Consider the following 16,158-nt stretch of genomic DNA (forward strand, 5'->3'; position numbering starts at 1 on the left):
CGACTGCCAGGATCTTCATGACGCTGTGTGCATCTGTTTTTCCTGAAATATTTAACGATAAAAGCCTCATTGAAAGAAATGACTGGATTCAGGGAAGTGAAACAGTAGAGTGCTCTTACTGTTACTCGCGTTGTGTTTGTGGCGTATGCGAAAGATTTCGATGTCAAAACTGTGATGAAAGATCATTTTCTCTGTTTGTATTGATGGGAAACGCAAGTGGTTTTTGGTCAAAAAATAGACAAGAGCTCTATTCTCATGCTGACAATGAAATGTTTCAGCGATGCAGACATCCACTATGGCCCTAATTCACTGATATGATTGGCTGAGTGTGGTTATGTGGTTATTTACAGCACACGCAATCCTTCTACATTCCCTGATCTCCTTGATCTGTAAAGGTTATGCCATTTAAAATGCAAATGCTTCTTCAAAATCGTCAATGGCTCATAGGTCCGGATAAGACATGATCTGCCTTTTATGCTGTGTTTCCGTCATGGTACGGTTGGGTCCAGTTTGGAATGGCAAAGCCCTGGGTCAGACTTCTCAGAAACACCGGTCACAGGAGAGTGACGTTGTTCTGTCGTACCATTTTACTCTGGAAACACGACTCGGTCCTAAGTACGTAATGTGGAGCTTGACCAAAGCCTTATCCCACGCTACTCCACCTCTGACACAGAAGAGACATCACGGTGTTTCAGGAAAACAGATCCCTCAAGTGCCTTTACTGCCGTTCAATTAAAGACCTGTGAGCATTAGAGAAATATGCAGCTTCTGCAATTATGATAAATTGGACTCAACAGTGGATCGTGTCTCCTTCCATGAATAATCCACACTTGGCTACATAGCCCAAGGTGTGCTGATTCAGCCCGTCTCGTCTGCCCACAGGACCACGGCTTTATGCAGCGTACACGAGTGATTTCATTTGGCTTTTCTCACCAAATGCTGGGCTTTAGCCTGACACACACAGCACATAGCAAAACTGAATTGAAACCAAGTTATGTTTCCACTGTTATTGTGTAAAGACTTAGTTATTAGTTATTAGTTATGAGATTAGATATATAATGGGGTACCGTGTGTGTATCCACTGTTTGTGTGTGGTGCAGAGCTCATTGGGATCCAAAAATGATTCAGCACACATAAACAGTGTTTCCCTGTTCCTTCATTACAATCATCATGGGCACAGTCGTCTAATTTTAGGCAGGGCAATCCCACATATGCCTCCCTGCACCAGGAAGTTCACAAGTTATAAAGTAATGTTTTTATTGTCTTCTCATTGTTAGAGTTTAATCTTTCAATCTCATTGTCTACTAATCTATTGGAGTGTTGGGATTCAAGCTGGTAGCCTTCTCGTGAGGCAACAGTGACTGAAGTTGTTTTTAAATATGCTATAGAAATTAAAATTACCTTACCTTAACTGTTTTGTTAGCATCTTACCTTAACCTTACCATGTTAAGTACCTTGAGATAATGTATGTTATGAATTGGCGCTATACAAATAAAATTGAATTGAGTAGTTGAGAGTCAGAAAGCAATGAATCAGGACATGACCAGTTTTTTATTTTGTACGTTTTTTAAATTTATCATCCCACAAAGCTTGATACTTTTTTCCAGCAACAAATTCCCTATTAATATTCAGAGCATTTCAATCAAAGTTCTGCCATTGCTTGTTTAACATGCAGATGAATAAAGGACACAGAATATGTCACAAACGAGACAGAAAAAGATCCATGCTGTTTTTGGATAGTTATTACATAACTACAAAAATGGAGGAGGAGATCCATATGTTCAAAATGTGTTCAAAATGTGTTCATATCAGACGAAGAGAACAAAACTACAGGAGGATCGTTTCAAAGCTTGTACACACCACTCTCTTGTGAACGCGCCTTAAATCAGAAACTGGTTTTCTAAACATGGTCAACTTCAAATAGTCTTCACCCCGCCTCTGCCACGATAGAGAAAACAGATTTAAAGCAGCCTTGTCTTTTAACACCATGCAGGGGGTTGCCAGTTTTGGTTCAGTGAAAATGTAATGGATCGGAACATCTGTTACGCACTGTGGTGATCATCATTACGAGACTGTGGGTGGTGGAGGCTCTGCAGTTTGTATGTCTGGAAGAGCATTACCATATGCTGCGTGGCATTCTGATGGCAGTGCACAAGTGTCTAACTGCTGGGCCACTTTCTCCCACAACAGATTAGCAGTTTTTCCCCCCCACAATTTTAAAATACAAATGTCTTGCTGAAGTCTGAGAAAGAACAGTTTTAGTGCCAAGTGACTGCCTGCCATTTTGTTTTATTTGAGTATATTTGTTGGGTGTCACACCGTCCCTCAGCTGACAATCAGTCAATGTGCCGTGCTTCTCAAGATGACATATATTCAGTCCTTGGCTTTATATATCATCCCTTATGCCATACACACACAGCACAATATCGTTAGAGATTTCTGGTTGTCATAGGCAATTCTCTGAGGTCTTTTTATTTATGGTTCATCGGTTTACAGAGCAATTTATCACACTCGCTTGCCTCAGCACAAAACAATGAACTGTAACAACCTACTTTGTAGCATGGAGTCAGGAGCCATGTCAAGGAAAGACTAGCTGAAAGGAGAAGTTTGGGTAAAAGAGCTGGTGATTTTGCATGCTGAACTTATCAGATATGATTGGCTGTTGTAACATGTAACTGGTCTGTGTATCCCGGACCTCTATAGATTAGAAAAGTTGATACAAAACACAAAAACATTATCAACACATGGCAGTTTCCATTGGTTTATGGAAAAGGGTCCAGGTACCAATAGGATGGTATCTGGGTCCAAATATCTCGTAATTGTAAACTGTAAGGGATTAAGAACCATACGATTCCGATTTAAAGAGTAAGAAAAGGGGTGGTGCAGTGGCTAGCATTGCTGCCCCACAGCAAAACAGTCACTGGTTCAGAACCCGGTTAAACCGAGGGCCCTGTTCTCCCCGTGCATGTTGGGTTCTCAGCGGGTAATCCAGCATCTTCTCACAGATCAAAGAAAATGGGAAGAAACAACTGCTAACTCAAAGTTCTCATGTCCCAAGAGGAACATACTATCGCAATTAGAGATTGGTGAGGTACACTGTGGCTCATTAGTGGTACAAAGATGCGTCAGCGAGGGGCAGCCATCGGCACGAGGGCAGCTGAACCAAGAGATATGATCGTAACAAAGTTGAAATCCTGGAGGAACACGGACTCCTCTCACCTGCCTTAGCACAACACGGAAGCTCCTATCAGGCGTCATTGCCGCTAGGATGAGTGGCACATGGTTCACATGAGCAGAGCCCAGAAAGGAATTGGCAGTAACACCAGCATTAACTTCTGGTTCACGGGGCAGTCCCAAAGGACTGTGAGACCAGGAACACCAACCGGTGCACGGCATGAGTCAGTGCCTCACATCTGGATACTAAAAATGCTTAGAGCTGTATGATGCATCAACAGGATGCTAAGGGCCCTCATTAACAACTTGGTGGGCCTATAGAAGATGAGGCCAACTCAAAGCCCATTGCACAAGTGAGCATTAAATAAGGAATAGTGAACGCCTCAGGCAAACATGAAAAGACAGGTCAGGGCCTCTGCTCCTGACTTGAAGTCTCTCTCTCTCCTTCCTCCTTCCTTCTGAGTGTGATTACAGAAGTAGAGTCAGGTGTGCAGGAGTCAGGTCACCAGCTGCCATGCATCCTCATTAAGCTCTGCCTACAAATATCTGGTTCTCCCTTCAACACTCTGCCAGGGCGTAGAGTCTGGTTGCACATTCCCAAACTGTCCACTGTCCTGCGTCATCTCTGCACCAAGCTTTGAAACTCACCTCCAGGACTTCATTTCCCTCTTGACGCTCCCTCGGCGCCGTTCTCTGGACACAGTGCTCAGACGAAGCTTCAACCTCTTACCTAGACCAACACTATTAACCTGTGAAACTATTATCACTAATAATTTGCATTGAATTATCTGTGTTGTTTTTGGGTTCACCATCTGCCATAACATTCCATAGCGTGTTCCACCTTCAAAATGAGACATTGGAAATGAACCATCAATTCTTCTAGCATTCATTTATCTGTCAACTAGTTGACATTTGATTGAATTTCCCTGCTCTCTAGGTGTGGCAGTGTGGAGGAAGTATGGAAGTCCTTCCCTGTGCCAGAGTGGCCCACATCGAACGCACCAAGAAGCCCTACAACAACGACATAGATTATTACGCTAAGCGTAATGCCCTGCGTGCTGCTGAGGTGTGGATGGATGAATACAAATCCCACGTCTACATGGCCTGGAATATCCCCATGAATGTAAGTTTTTTTCAGCCTTCAGTTTTCAGGTTATGCCCTGAGCTCTCTTTGACCCCCCCGTCTCTTCCCTGCTCCATTCTCATTCAGACACGTAGCTCAGTACTGCACAGATGCTGGTCAATAGAAATTGAGAATTCCGATTTCATCTCACTTGACCTTCGTACCGGCAGCAGAGCAAAGGCAAAGTGAGGAAGCGGTGCCGTCTCACTCCCAACAGATAAGAGAGGTACATCAAGTGAAGGAGAGGAGTCTTGTGTCTAATTAGTTTAATTCTGTACACATCAGTTGAGCTTAATTGCTTTCAAGGGTCTTTTGAGATGAGTTGCAAAATAATAAAGAGCTACTTTTGTTAATTAAGAGTTTAATGTTGAATCCTAATTGCCTCTTCAGCCAAGGGGAATGATTGACTGTCAGAGAAGGACGTCATGAGAGACAGCAAACGTCCAAAAGAACACACAGAGATTCTCACCAAAATGATGTTGCCATGTTGTCACACCTCATTTAATGAATGTTCTACAGGAAGTGCAAGTCGGAGATGCCAACTGGGGAAAGGCTGAAACCAGTGTGTGTGTGTGTGTGTTTGACAAACTAGCCAGTCGGACCACATCCCTTCTCTGGTGTAATTACAAACACAGCAGCGCGGCCCATTATTGCCCCAGCTGTCTGACAGTGGAGAGTTATTTTGTGTACAGTGCAAAGATCTAACGCAACGATTATTCCATCTACCCCCCATCCCCAATCTGCTCATACACACAATCACAGATTCTTGTTATTGAAGTTCCCCGCAGAGCCAACGATTACGTCGGTGAGCGAAGACTTCATGGCGCTCCACAGCGTCTGGGCCCCGCATCCAGTTCTAAACAGCATCTCAGTGAAATTAAAATCCCAACACACACACACACACACCAACACCACCGTCCCAAAAATGTCTTTTAAATAGACAATAACAGCAAGTTCGACAGCTGGCTTCAAATTCCAATAGAGAGGAAAAACTGATTACAAAGCTTTGCTTGTGAACTTACATCTCTTTCTCTCTGTCACTTTGTGTGTGTGAGTGTGTGTGTGTGTGTGTATATATATATATATATATATATATATATATATATATATATATATATATATATATATATATAGATAATAATTACTTCATTCCTTCAAAACAATCTGGGAAGCCACCACCATACAGGACTGTGAGGGCTCATAATTAGAATTACCTCAGCACCAATCATCTCTCTTCTATCCTTTAACCCTTGGTGCTCACGTGGCACAGATCCATGCTGCAGGTGCACCCATGGTGAAAAAGCCGTGGGAATAATACACAACTCCTTATATGGACATCCTGCAGGTGTGTGTTTATAGGTCACATATTCAGGCTATCGTTGAGTCAAAGTTATGATTCATTTTATATCCATTTTTTTTTAGTAGTGCTATAAATTAGCAATAATTGTGCAGAAGTCACAAAGTAGGTGTTTTGGGTTTTTTTTTCTATCATTTTGGTTCATGAAAACGAGCCAAGCGAACTTTAAACTAAACATTTCGAGTACTTTTTGCTCAGGTGTGTTCATATAGTTGGTGAAAAAATATATAAATTTTTTATCAGATTGTCTAGGTTGTGCTGAAGAAAATGATATAAGACACTCCATATACTGCACATTCTTATGGCCTCTGTATAAACTGTATGTTTAAACCTAGTAATGGGGAAAAAAAGCAGCCAAAATGCTTTGTGTTCTCAGGGTTAAGTACCTCAAAGCTGGTGTGTTTTCCAATTCTCCTGCAGCTATATGCATCCCTGTTGGCTCTCAAGTAAAACTCCCACTGGTTAAGGGTTTTTTACTTTGTCTTTGTTTGCTAACAGAACCCAGGAGTTGATTTCGGGGACGTCTCGGAGCGCTTGGCCTTGAGGAAGAAGCTGCAGTGTCGGAGTTTCCGCTGGTACCTTGATCACGTCTACCCGGAGATGCGGATCTATAACAACACTATTACATACGGCGAGGTGAGAAAGACGGCTGCTTTACAGGATCCCTTGAAATACCTTTGTGTGTTAATTTGGCTTATGTTCTCGTCTACAATTCACTTACAGAGCTACAATGGAGAGAAGATGTCTTAACGTGATACTGTTTACCATTAGTGAAACCCTTTTAATTTATGAATTGTGCATTGTGTCTGTAACTTGACAAGGAAGTAAGTTTTTTTATTGTTTTAACAACGCAGCGTCACCACACAGCATCCTCAAAGTGAGTTTTAATTATAAACACTTGTTAGTTTTCTTTCCCATCTCATTTGTTTCGGTGCTTGGCTTTGGTCGTGGAACAGTGGGAGAAGATAATGTAAAGGATTATGACAGACTCTTTTCTTTTTTTTGGTCTTTTTTTCTCTTTTTCTTTGAACAATTGAAAACATAAAACACATAAACAAATAAATAAACAACCGCGTGTTATCCACCTGTTTAGCGGGCTAAATCTGCAACTATTTCCAATCTGCTGACAAACTGGGTGAACGTTACCAGAGTAGAAGTGAGTCTCATCCGTCAGTGAACGTCAGTGCTGACCAGGCCAGCCATGTGGAACCTCCCGCTGACAGCAACACATGACAGATGTGTCACAACCTGGAAATGAAGCCATAAGCATTGAAATCCCACAGAGCTGGAGCTCACGCTCAGTGCACACCTCCATCTGGAGGCCTGGAGGAACGGAAGAGACAGAACTGAGACTGGTCACTGCCTTATAATATTAATCATAATATAAGACATTTAAGGTCTAACCGTTACTCTGAGACGATAGAAGGCTTTTCTTTATGAACGGGACAGGAGGCAGTGAAACATGCACACAGGAATAAAATGAGGAATGCTTCTTTAGTTTATCTCTAGGTACAGACTTGTATTTAGGGGATAGAACCTTCAATTGCCGAGTTGAAGCAAATTAGAGTTAAACTACAGGATGTAACTTGGGCAGGGTGAAACCTCAGTGTATTTGGGCTGAATGTTGGTGTGGCTTTATATATCCCAGTGTTATTACCCCACACACACACACACACAAAACCAACGCAGACTGGCAGACTGCTCCGCTGATTATTATTCCCCGCTCCAGTCTATTCTCAGCCCACTACAATGAAATTGCTCACTGCTCCCTTGGTAATCCGTGGTAATCAAAGCTGCAGTGTGTAACCTTTGGGGGGTTTTGTTTTGTTCTCCTGCCTCCGTCTGTTGTTTATGAAGAGACCCAGACTACGTCTGTCGAGCAAAACTATCAGACCTGACCGAGGGAGTGTTTGTGTGTATACAGACACAAGTATTTGTTGAACTAGAATGTTATGTTTGTGTTATTGACATGAAATGAATCACTTCCTGTGTTCAGCATGGGCTAAATCAGTGTTAAATGTGTGATCTTTGAATGTAAGCGACGTTTGTTTACTGTATATTTAATCGTTAAGCACTACAGTTCCCTTTACATACAGTAATCTTTCTTGAAGTCCAAATAGCCATGCTCCGGTCTCTCTCTCTCTCTCAGATGTAGTACCAGTGTCTCTGTGCTGTCTTTCAGGTGAGGAACAGCAAAGCCAGTGGATACTGCCTGGACCAGGGCTCGGAGGACGATGATAAAGCCATCCTTTACCCGTGCCACGGCATGTCCTCTCAGGTCAGAGCAGGACACAGCCTGGTGTCCTGTTTTTGCATCATTATTGCGCTTAAATGCGCCACCTTTTCTGCATGTGTTAATACTGAGTGATTGCCATTATCTGTTGCATGAAGCAGTGTTATTACAAGGACACAGAAAGATCGCCGGCCCTCTCCTCTAGTGTAAGCCTTTGATATAATTTAAAGCTTCACTGACTCCTATAATCCTGCACTCCAGGGAGAATAAACAAATGGAGATGAATTTTCCGTCTTTGTATTATTAGATTACAGTGATGACCGATATAACCGCCAGCAGGCCAAATTCAATTTAATGGCACACTGTGATTTTTGCATTCCTTTTTTACCACTGCTCCTTTTACTTATTGAAAAAGTATAATTGGTCTGAATAAATCTTCATCGTGCCTCTGAAGAATGAGGTTCTCTCCGCCAGCAGTGGACGCGGAAGTCAGTCATGGCTAATGTCTCCTCACCTTTGTCCGACAGCGTAATGTAGGAGTTAGAAACTATTACATGTACACACACACTGAGCAGAAGTGCATTAAAGTAAATGTTGCATTTTCTTTGTTGGTTAATGAATGTGCAGCGCTGTAAAAGGGTGGCTGAAGGTGAATATACTATAAATAGGGCACTCAGGCTTAGACAGACTTGCACTATTTTCTTTTTTGGCTCCACTCCCAGTGCCCAGTGTGGTGCATTCAGGTGCACATGGTGTTGTTGTGCAGACTCTGATAACAGTCTCTAACAGACTTATTAATATGTTACTAATAGGAGATGTTAGTTATTTCCCATTAGAATATCTTAACACTATAACGTTTCACAATCCACAATTTTAATCCAAGTAAATGTCACGTTTAATTGGTTGTAAATAGCACGTTGGGTTTAGGATTTTGGTTGTTTGCCAGAAATAGTCAAACACTGCCTTACCTCAACATTTTAACCATAAAAGAGCCAAAAAATGTCCTGTGAGTAAGTGCTTTTGCCCAGTTTTACAGAATGATGTCCATTATCTGGCAGTTATTTACAATTTACTGCATGTTAAACTAGTGTATTGACAATTTAAAACTAAGAAAAACAAAAGTTGTACACGTACAACGGAGTTTGCATGTTAAATCAGAATTTTGAACAGTATAAAACATATTAAACAATAATATTTTTTGAGTCTTTTCCAACTCTCTCGTGACAGAGACGCCGGTTCTTGGGCTTCCTGCAAAAGCACGAGTGAAATTACCGTAATTGGCTTTAATGAGCAACTCCTCAGCTTTCAGAAACAGTAGGGATTTTTCCGCTAACACGAACTTGCGTGTAAGTACAGCTGGGTGTTAAAGGGTTAAACCGCATATTTAAAGTTCACGTTTTAGATCCTGTCCATTTTAACTTTATATTTAAACTGGATGAAGTTTTCAGAAAAGCAAGTTGAACAATTGTTCGTGTCGGCTCAGCCCCCCGTGTTCACCAACACTGATTTTCGGACTTAATAACTATTGGGTTTTGGGGAGTTCTGCGGATAATTTGGCACAAGCTAAAATCCCTGTGATACTGTAGGTTGTTAGAGAATCTAGCAGTAGCTCAGTTTGCAGTCTCTGTCCGAGATGATTAGGAATATGAGACAACTTTTTTTAATGGCCTGATGCATTTGTTCTGGAGAGGAGAGGAGAGGAGAGGAGAGGACCTCAGTTGATAATTTGGCACCTGGTTTAAACCTCCTGAATGATTCATACTGTGCTAGGATCAACACCAGGAACAGCAGTGATGCTCTGACACACGAATGAGCCAAAGAAATGATTGCATTCAATTAAGATTATTTAAGATATTATTGACCGATGAAGAGAAAGGACAGAAATCACCTGATCACCTGCGAACACGTAGCAGACTCTTTGATGCCAAGGCAGAATAAATGATGAGTTTAAGAGAAATAATCTTATTTTCACTATGATGGCTGAAAAATGACAAGGCCTCGCACTAATTCCTCATCAAACTGCACCTGATGTTATTGTTTTGATTGGAACGCCTCAACATAAAAAAGTCTCCCATAGATACTGTAACGTTGCAAAGGTTGGAACCCCCAGTAGAGTATAAAAAACAACAGCTTGTCACAACAACATTGCACCATGGACGAGCTCATTAACACACTTGCGAGCAGCTTGACCTCCAAAGTGGATTTAACAAACTTTTACAATGGCAGGAAACTAATGGAGTGCCTAATGTCTCTGCACGAGGCTCAGGTTAATTGGCTTGGCAGAATTATTTTTCGGGGCTTTAATTATTTGTTGTAGTACCACTTTTATTTTTTTTTAATGTATTAGCATATAAAGAGCTGCGTGACTGAGCTGGAACCAGGTATTAATGAGAATGATAAGGTCCTTCCTTTAGACTTCCAGCATACGATCACCACATTGTGCGTTTGGGAATTAGAAAAATGTGACAAATATCTTGAGTGACACACAAAGTAGCGCATCATTTTCTTATTTGTTCCAAGTGGTTTAAAAAAAAACAAAAAACAAACAAATTATAAACTCCGGGCTCTTGCTCTCTCTCTTTGTTTTTGTTTCTTCCCCTCGAAAACCCTCCCCTCCTCACAAAGTTATAAATATCAGTCACAGGCGCTTGAACGCTGATTATAAATAAATCAGTATAACACAATAACAAGTTTGTGTGCATGACAGTTACAAAGGGCCTGCTTTTATAATGGGCTAAAAGACATTTTCTGCATGTGCTGAAACGAGGAAACGATCACACAAACAATATGGCATATTTTCACATCAATAGAGCTGTAGAAGATGCAGTGTTTACAACGAGTCTGGGTACAAAGGCACTGTGTTACATTGATTACTGCGTGTGTGTGTGTTTGTGTGTTGCTCCCCCTCAGAGCTGGAGATGGACCGCTCCGTCTCTCATCTCGTTTTTCATAGCCTCTAATCTGTCTGATTAATATTAAATGTTGTGCCCTTACGTAATAGATACGTATCATCGCAGGACCTTTTTATGTGCAGGGTTAAACAGCTAGGGATCAAGTTTTGTAGTAGTGTAGTGTTGGAGAAAATGCTGTGACATTGATGGGCAGGGCACTGAGATATTCTACCCGGCAACAATGTAATGAGAAACACAGAAACGTCTAAATAAATGAGAAAATGTAGACGTTTTTAGTAAATTCTGACTTTTTCGGCATGTGCTTTATCATAGAAGAAATGTGGAGGACACTATTTACAGCACACACGCTTACAGTGGATTCACAGGTGCAGAAACAATAAATTGGCCTTTATCTAACCCTTTAAAATAATAATAATATTGATGCATTAAAGATGATATTAACTTAAAAATGTCAAACTTAAAATACATTTTCTTGAAGTAATTAAAATGGTCTTTGAAGCTGACACGACACGTTTCCCACGTCTGTCAATGGATAAAAAAAAAAATGAACTAATTGAATCTAGATGGGTTAGAGTTGGGCGATTTAAAAGTTTGCTTTTCTTTTAATGACCACATTAACGAGTAATCAGACAGTGAGCATTTCAGACACCGCTGTTTAATTGTATCTTGCTTTTTAAACACAGGAATACACATAGAATGATGTGGTTTCAAAGAGACTCACGTGCCATCCAGGTCATCTTAAAATAAATGACTGCCATCATGTATGCAACAAGAACATGTGTTAACATCACAACCAAAAATAAATCCACACAGTCCCACAGGGTAGGTGTCCAAATGGCTGATGTGCATTAGTTGTCTCTGTGTTGCAGCTCGCCCGCTACTCTACCGAGGGGCTTCTCCAGCTGGGACCTCTGGGCTCGACCACCTTCTTACCCGACACCAAATGCCTCATCGATGACGGCAGAGGACGCACTCCCAGTCTGAAAAAATGTGACGCGGTGTCACGGGGGTCCCAGAGGTTATGGGACTTCACACAGGTAAAAAAAAAAAAAGACAAAATACACAATTTTGAACGAATTTAAATGCCACTAATGCGCCAAAACTAAAACAGGTCGAAGGAAAAGAAAACAAACCCCAATTTTCTTTTGCACCAGAAATTGCAGAAAAATAAGCTGACAAAGAAGGAGAAATGAATTCCCCTGGGTCACCCGGGGGTGAATGCCAATAAAACCAATTCCCACTGGTCAACGACCCTTTTAAAACCTGCTTCTGACCACTGTGAAAGGCGCATTTACTGATGTCATAGCAACAGGCATTACGTTTTTCTGTGAATGACTTTTTGTGTTTCTTTTCGAGGTTATTTTGCAAACGACTTAATATTCACGCGCGTTTCTTTGGCAGAACGGTCCGATCATCAGCAGGGACACCGGTCGATGCTTGGAGGTAGAAATGTCCAAAGATGCCAACTTTGGCCTTCGCCTGGTGGTCCAGAGATGCTCCGGCCAAAAGTGGATGATACGAAATTGGATTAAGCATCCCAGACACTGAAGCCGGGGAACAGTTTGGGCGCTGTTTGAAGTGACATTTGGAGCTCAGACTGTGGGGAGTTCAGAGAGGAGCAAGGACTGGTGTTGCAGACTTTGCCCGCACGCTGTGCTCTCTCAGGCCACAGCTCTTCAAACAGTGCTAAAGACGAGGAAGAAGAATATGACGAGCTCACGTGTTCCGCTGAGCTGACACCTCATGACGTTGAGATGGCACTTGTATAGAATAGAGTAAGGAAACACCTGAGTGCAGCGTGTAAAGGTGGCTCTTTTGTTTATACTGTAAAAGATGTGGATAAAAAAAAAAAGAGAGAGGGAGAGGGTGTGTGTGAATTTTGTTCCTTTTGTTGTTGTTTTTTTTATTTCTTTTTTTTCTGAGTGCGTCTAAGCAAATCAAAAGATGTAATTGCTGTCAAATGCCACATCAAACTGATTTACTTTGGGCTGTGATTTGGAAAATTGCTTTTTGGACATATTGTGCTGCCTTGGCAAGTCATGGAACAGGCTTCAAAGGAGCTGCCCGTCATCGGTCAGAAGATATTTACACACACACACACACACACACACACACACACACACACACACACACACACACGTCAACTTTGTTTCTTTGGACTGAATTGCTTACTGTGGACAGGAGCAATCATGTGCCTTTTTTTCCTCTTTTCTGACCAGGCATCGTCAGTCCCAAAAAGCATGTACACATTTATTTGGAAGTTAATTATATATAAAACAAAGGTATAAAACAGTGAAATGACAGTAATATATTGTAAAAAGTGAAAATTGATAGCTGTCCTCTGATAACAATTAGGATAATAAATCGGTTGTTTTTTTTTTCCGATGAAGTGCCTCTTCTATTTTTACTTCATAAATTATACTTGTGTGTGTGTGTGTGTGTGTTTTTAGAAGACTAACTTGTGTTAAGGTGTCTTTCGACAAGCTTTTAAATGACCGATTTGAATTCACCCTACAGCAGACCACATCCGGCCCTATGGCCCCGCGTGAGGTTAATTAGAAATTAGAAAGTAAGCGTAAATAACGGTGCTCTAGAGTGCCACCAACGTCATATATTCAATAGAGAAATAATTGATCCAATAAAGTGTGTCTTGCCATTAATTGTGCGCTATATACACCAAAAGAATACAATTTACTGATTATTATAAAGAGATGAAATTCATATTGAGCAGAATTTGGTGCAGCCCATTGGTTTGGCCCTCAATCTGCCTTGATGGGTCTGACATAAGAACCTAGTGTGGTCATTGCGATGATGTCAGGGGATTTGAGCTGGCTCCTTAGGTTGACCTTCAGCTGCCAGTCTCGGGATGTTTCCAGAAGCCCCCTCCCCCTCCGGTTGGTTCCATGCACTGTTTTGGCTTCTCTCTATCTTTGATGAAACCTGGTTCTGCTGCAACTGTGCCCACCATGAACTCTGCTGACAGGCTACTAAAGAAGGGCTCTAATTTGGTCGTATTCCTGGACGAGGCAATGCTGTGAAGGCTTTGGGGTAGACCCAGCCATCTGCATAGAAATTGGCTGATCATCCTCCCGTAGAACCTCGATGATGGTCAATTGGACTTACACCTCCAGTGCCTAGAGGAGTCGTACTAATATTCACATCTTACATTTTCCTGGAAGCCGCAAGCCAGGTTATTAACACCGTGCCAGTTTCTTGGATTTCGACCATTTCCCCAGTGTGGCTTTGAAGACCTTTTAATTGGCTTCTCGGTTATTGATTGGATTTGGACTCCTCCCGGGTAGAAACAGTATTTGTCTGTTACTCTCCTTTTCCTCACAACTAGTAAATGGGATGTTCAAAGGCCTTCGAGGATCCATCTGTAGCCTGCCACTGATGCTGTAGTAATTGTCAGATTGTCCGTAAATACCCTGACGGCAGGTTGGCGAGTGGACCCCTGGATTTCTCCTCTGCCGACTTCACAAACGTCGTTCGTGGCCAAGGAGAACAATATCATCCATTCAAACGGGGCAGCCCTTCTCCAGCTGACGAAATGAGGACGTGACTGTTCAGAAGTGACTCTCAAAAGGAAGCGACTGTAATAGACCAAGATGAGGTCCCTGATCTTGTCTGGTCCAGTGTAATCCTGGTCCAGAGCCTGGATAAATGGGAGACTTACATCAGGAAGGGCATCCAGAGGATGTGGGAGAAAGAATAAAAAAAGTATAAAATATCATGCCGTTTATTATATTATTATATCATGATATTGTATTTATTATATAAGTAATAAAACGATCATGATATGTCCTCAGAAATTAAGGATAGAAGCCAAAAAGTGTTGTATACCCTTGAATCCATTATTGTATCCACTCTATTGTTCCACCATCCAGCAGTACAGATATACTGTACATACTGGGATGCAAATAAATGTGAAAAGTGCTTTTTACTGGGATTAACAATGTTGTCAAAGTAGCCTGTTCCAACAGCTCAGTTTAATTTGATGTCGTACGCCATGCCTCGTTGTCTTTCATCATGTCCTCTAAACAAAGAGCACTCAAAATAATAATTTTTGTTTCTTTATTTCATGCTTCCTGTTTTATTGTGAAATGTACATCTTCTCTCGTTTCAGGCCGCTTCACTTCCTGCCCCTGTGTGTTTTCCCTCCAGTTTTGATTGTCTGCCCCGCCCTCATTAGATTCACCTGTGTCTCATTGTCTCCCTCCACCTCCACCTCAGCTGTGTTTGTCTTTGTAGCTCAGTGTATAACGTTCCAAGTTATTCGTGTTTTTTTGGAATATTGCCTGTTTGCTGACTTCCACCTTTGCCTTGCCCTTTTGGATTTGTTTGCCTGGACTGACTGATCATTGTGCACCTGCTCCAAAGTAAGGTGAGTTTTGTTTGAAATCTGAACTGTTTTTGGAGTCGTGCTTTTTGTGGAGTACCAGTCTCAACAGTCACTTAATAAAGATAAGGCTTGCAAAAAACCTGCAATATCAAAGGAAAACATTAACATTATCTTTTAGAGTTTGTGACTTTATTCTCAGAATTTCGGACTTTATTCACAGAATTTCTGACTTTATTTTCAGTATTTCTGACTATTTTCAGAATTTCTGACTATTTTCAGAATTTCTGACTTTATTCACAGAATTTCTGACTTTATTCTCAGAATTTCTGACTTTAATCACAGACTTCCTGACTTTATTCTCAGAATTTCTGACTTTATTCTCAACATTTTTACTTTATTTTCAGAATTCTGACTTAATTCACAGAATTTCTGGCTTTAAACTCAGGATTTCTGACTTTATTCTCAAAATTCGGACTTTAAACTCAGGATTTCTGACTTTATTCTCAAAATTCTGACTTTAAACTCAGGATTTCTGACTTTAAACTCAGGATTTCTGACTTTATTCTCAGAATTCTGACTTTATTCACAGAGTTTCTGACTTTAAACTCAGGATTTCTGACTTTATTCTCAAAATTCTGACTTTATTCACAGAATTTCTGACTTTATTCTCAGTATTTCTGAATCTATTCTTTGAATTCCTGAATTTATTCTTTGAATTTCTGAATTTATTCTCAGAATTCTGACATTATCATCAGAATTCTGACTTTATTCTCAGAATTTCTGAACTTAAACTCAGAATTCTTTAAGACAGAATTCTGAGAATAAAGTAAGCACTCCATATATTTTTTTCATGTGTGGCCCTGAAGGATAAAACTTGGTCTAAAATGAAAAAGCATAGTGAGGGGACAGCAGCCCTCTGTGCACCTCCACTAAATTGTGTAATTCATCACCAAATACTCTTAGTAACATCTTCTTTGGCCTGGCTTATTGGAAACCAGGAAGTGACGCTGCATATCT

General features: G+C 41.1%; 1 protein-coding gene across 1 annotated transcript in view; it reads left to right on the forward strand.

The window, feature by feature from the left end:
* galnt9 (polypeptide N-acetylgalactosaminyltransferase 9) overlaps positions 1–12,664 on the forward strand; it is an 80,130-nt gene extending 67,466 nt beyond the window's left edge. The window contains exons 7-11 of the mRNA XM_044027041.1: positions 4,112–4,297; positions 6,153–6,290; positions 7,837–7,932; positions 11,669–11,836; positions 12,201–12,664. Of these exons, the coding sequence (XP_043882976.1) occupies positions 4,112–4,297; positions 6,153–6,290; positions 7,837–7,932; positions 11,669–11,836; positions 12,201–12,347 (735 nt within the window). The 3' untranslated portion in view covers positions 12,348–12,664. The remainder of the gene's footprint in view (positions 1–4,111; positions 4,298–6,152; positions 6,291–7,836; positions 7,933–11,668; positions 11,837–12,200) is intronic.
* The last annotated feature ends 3,494 nt before the right edge of the window (positions 12,665–16,158 follow it).

The sequence above is a fragment of the Solea senegalensis genome, linkage group LG5, assembly GCF_019176455.1.
Source record: "Solea senegalensis isolate Sse05_10M linkage group LG5, IFAPA_SoseM_1, whole genome shotgun sequence".
Taxonomy (NCBI): Eukaryota; Metazoa; Chordata; class Actinopteri; order Pleuronectiformes; family Soleidae; genus Solea; species Solea senegalensis.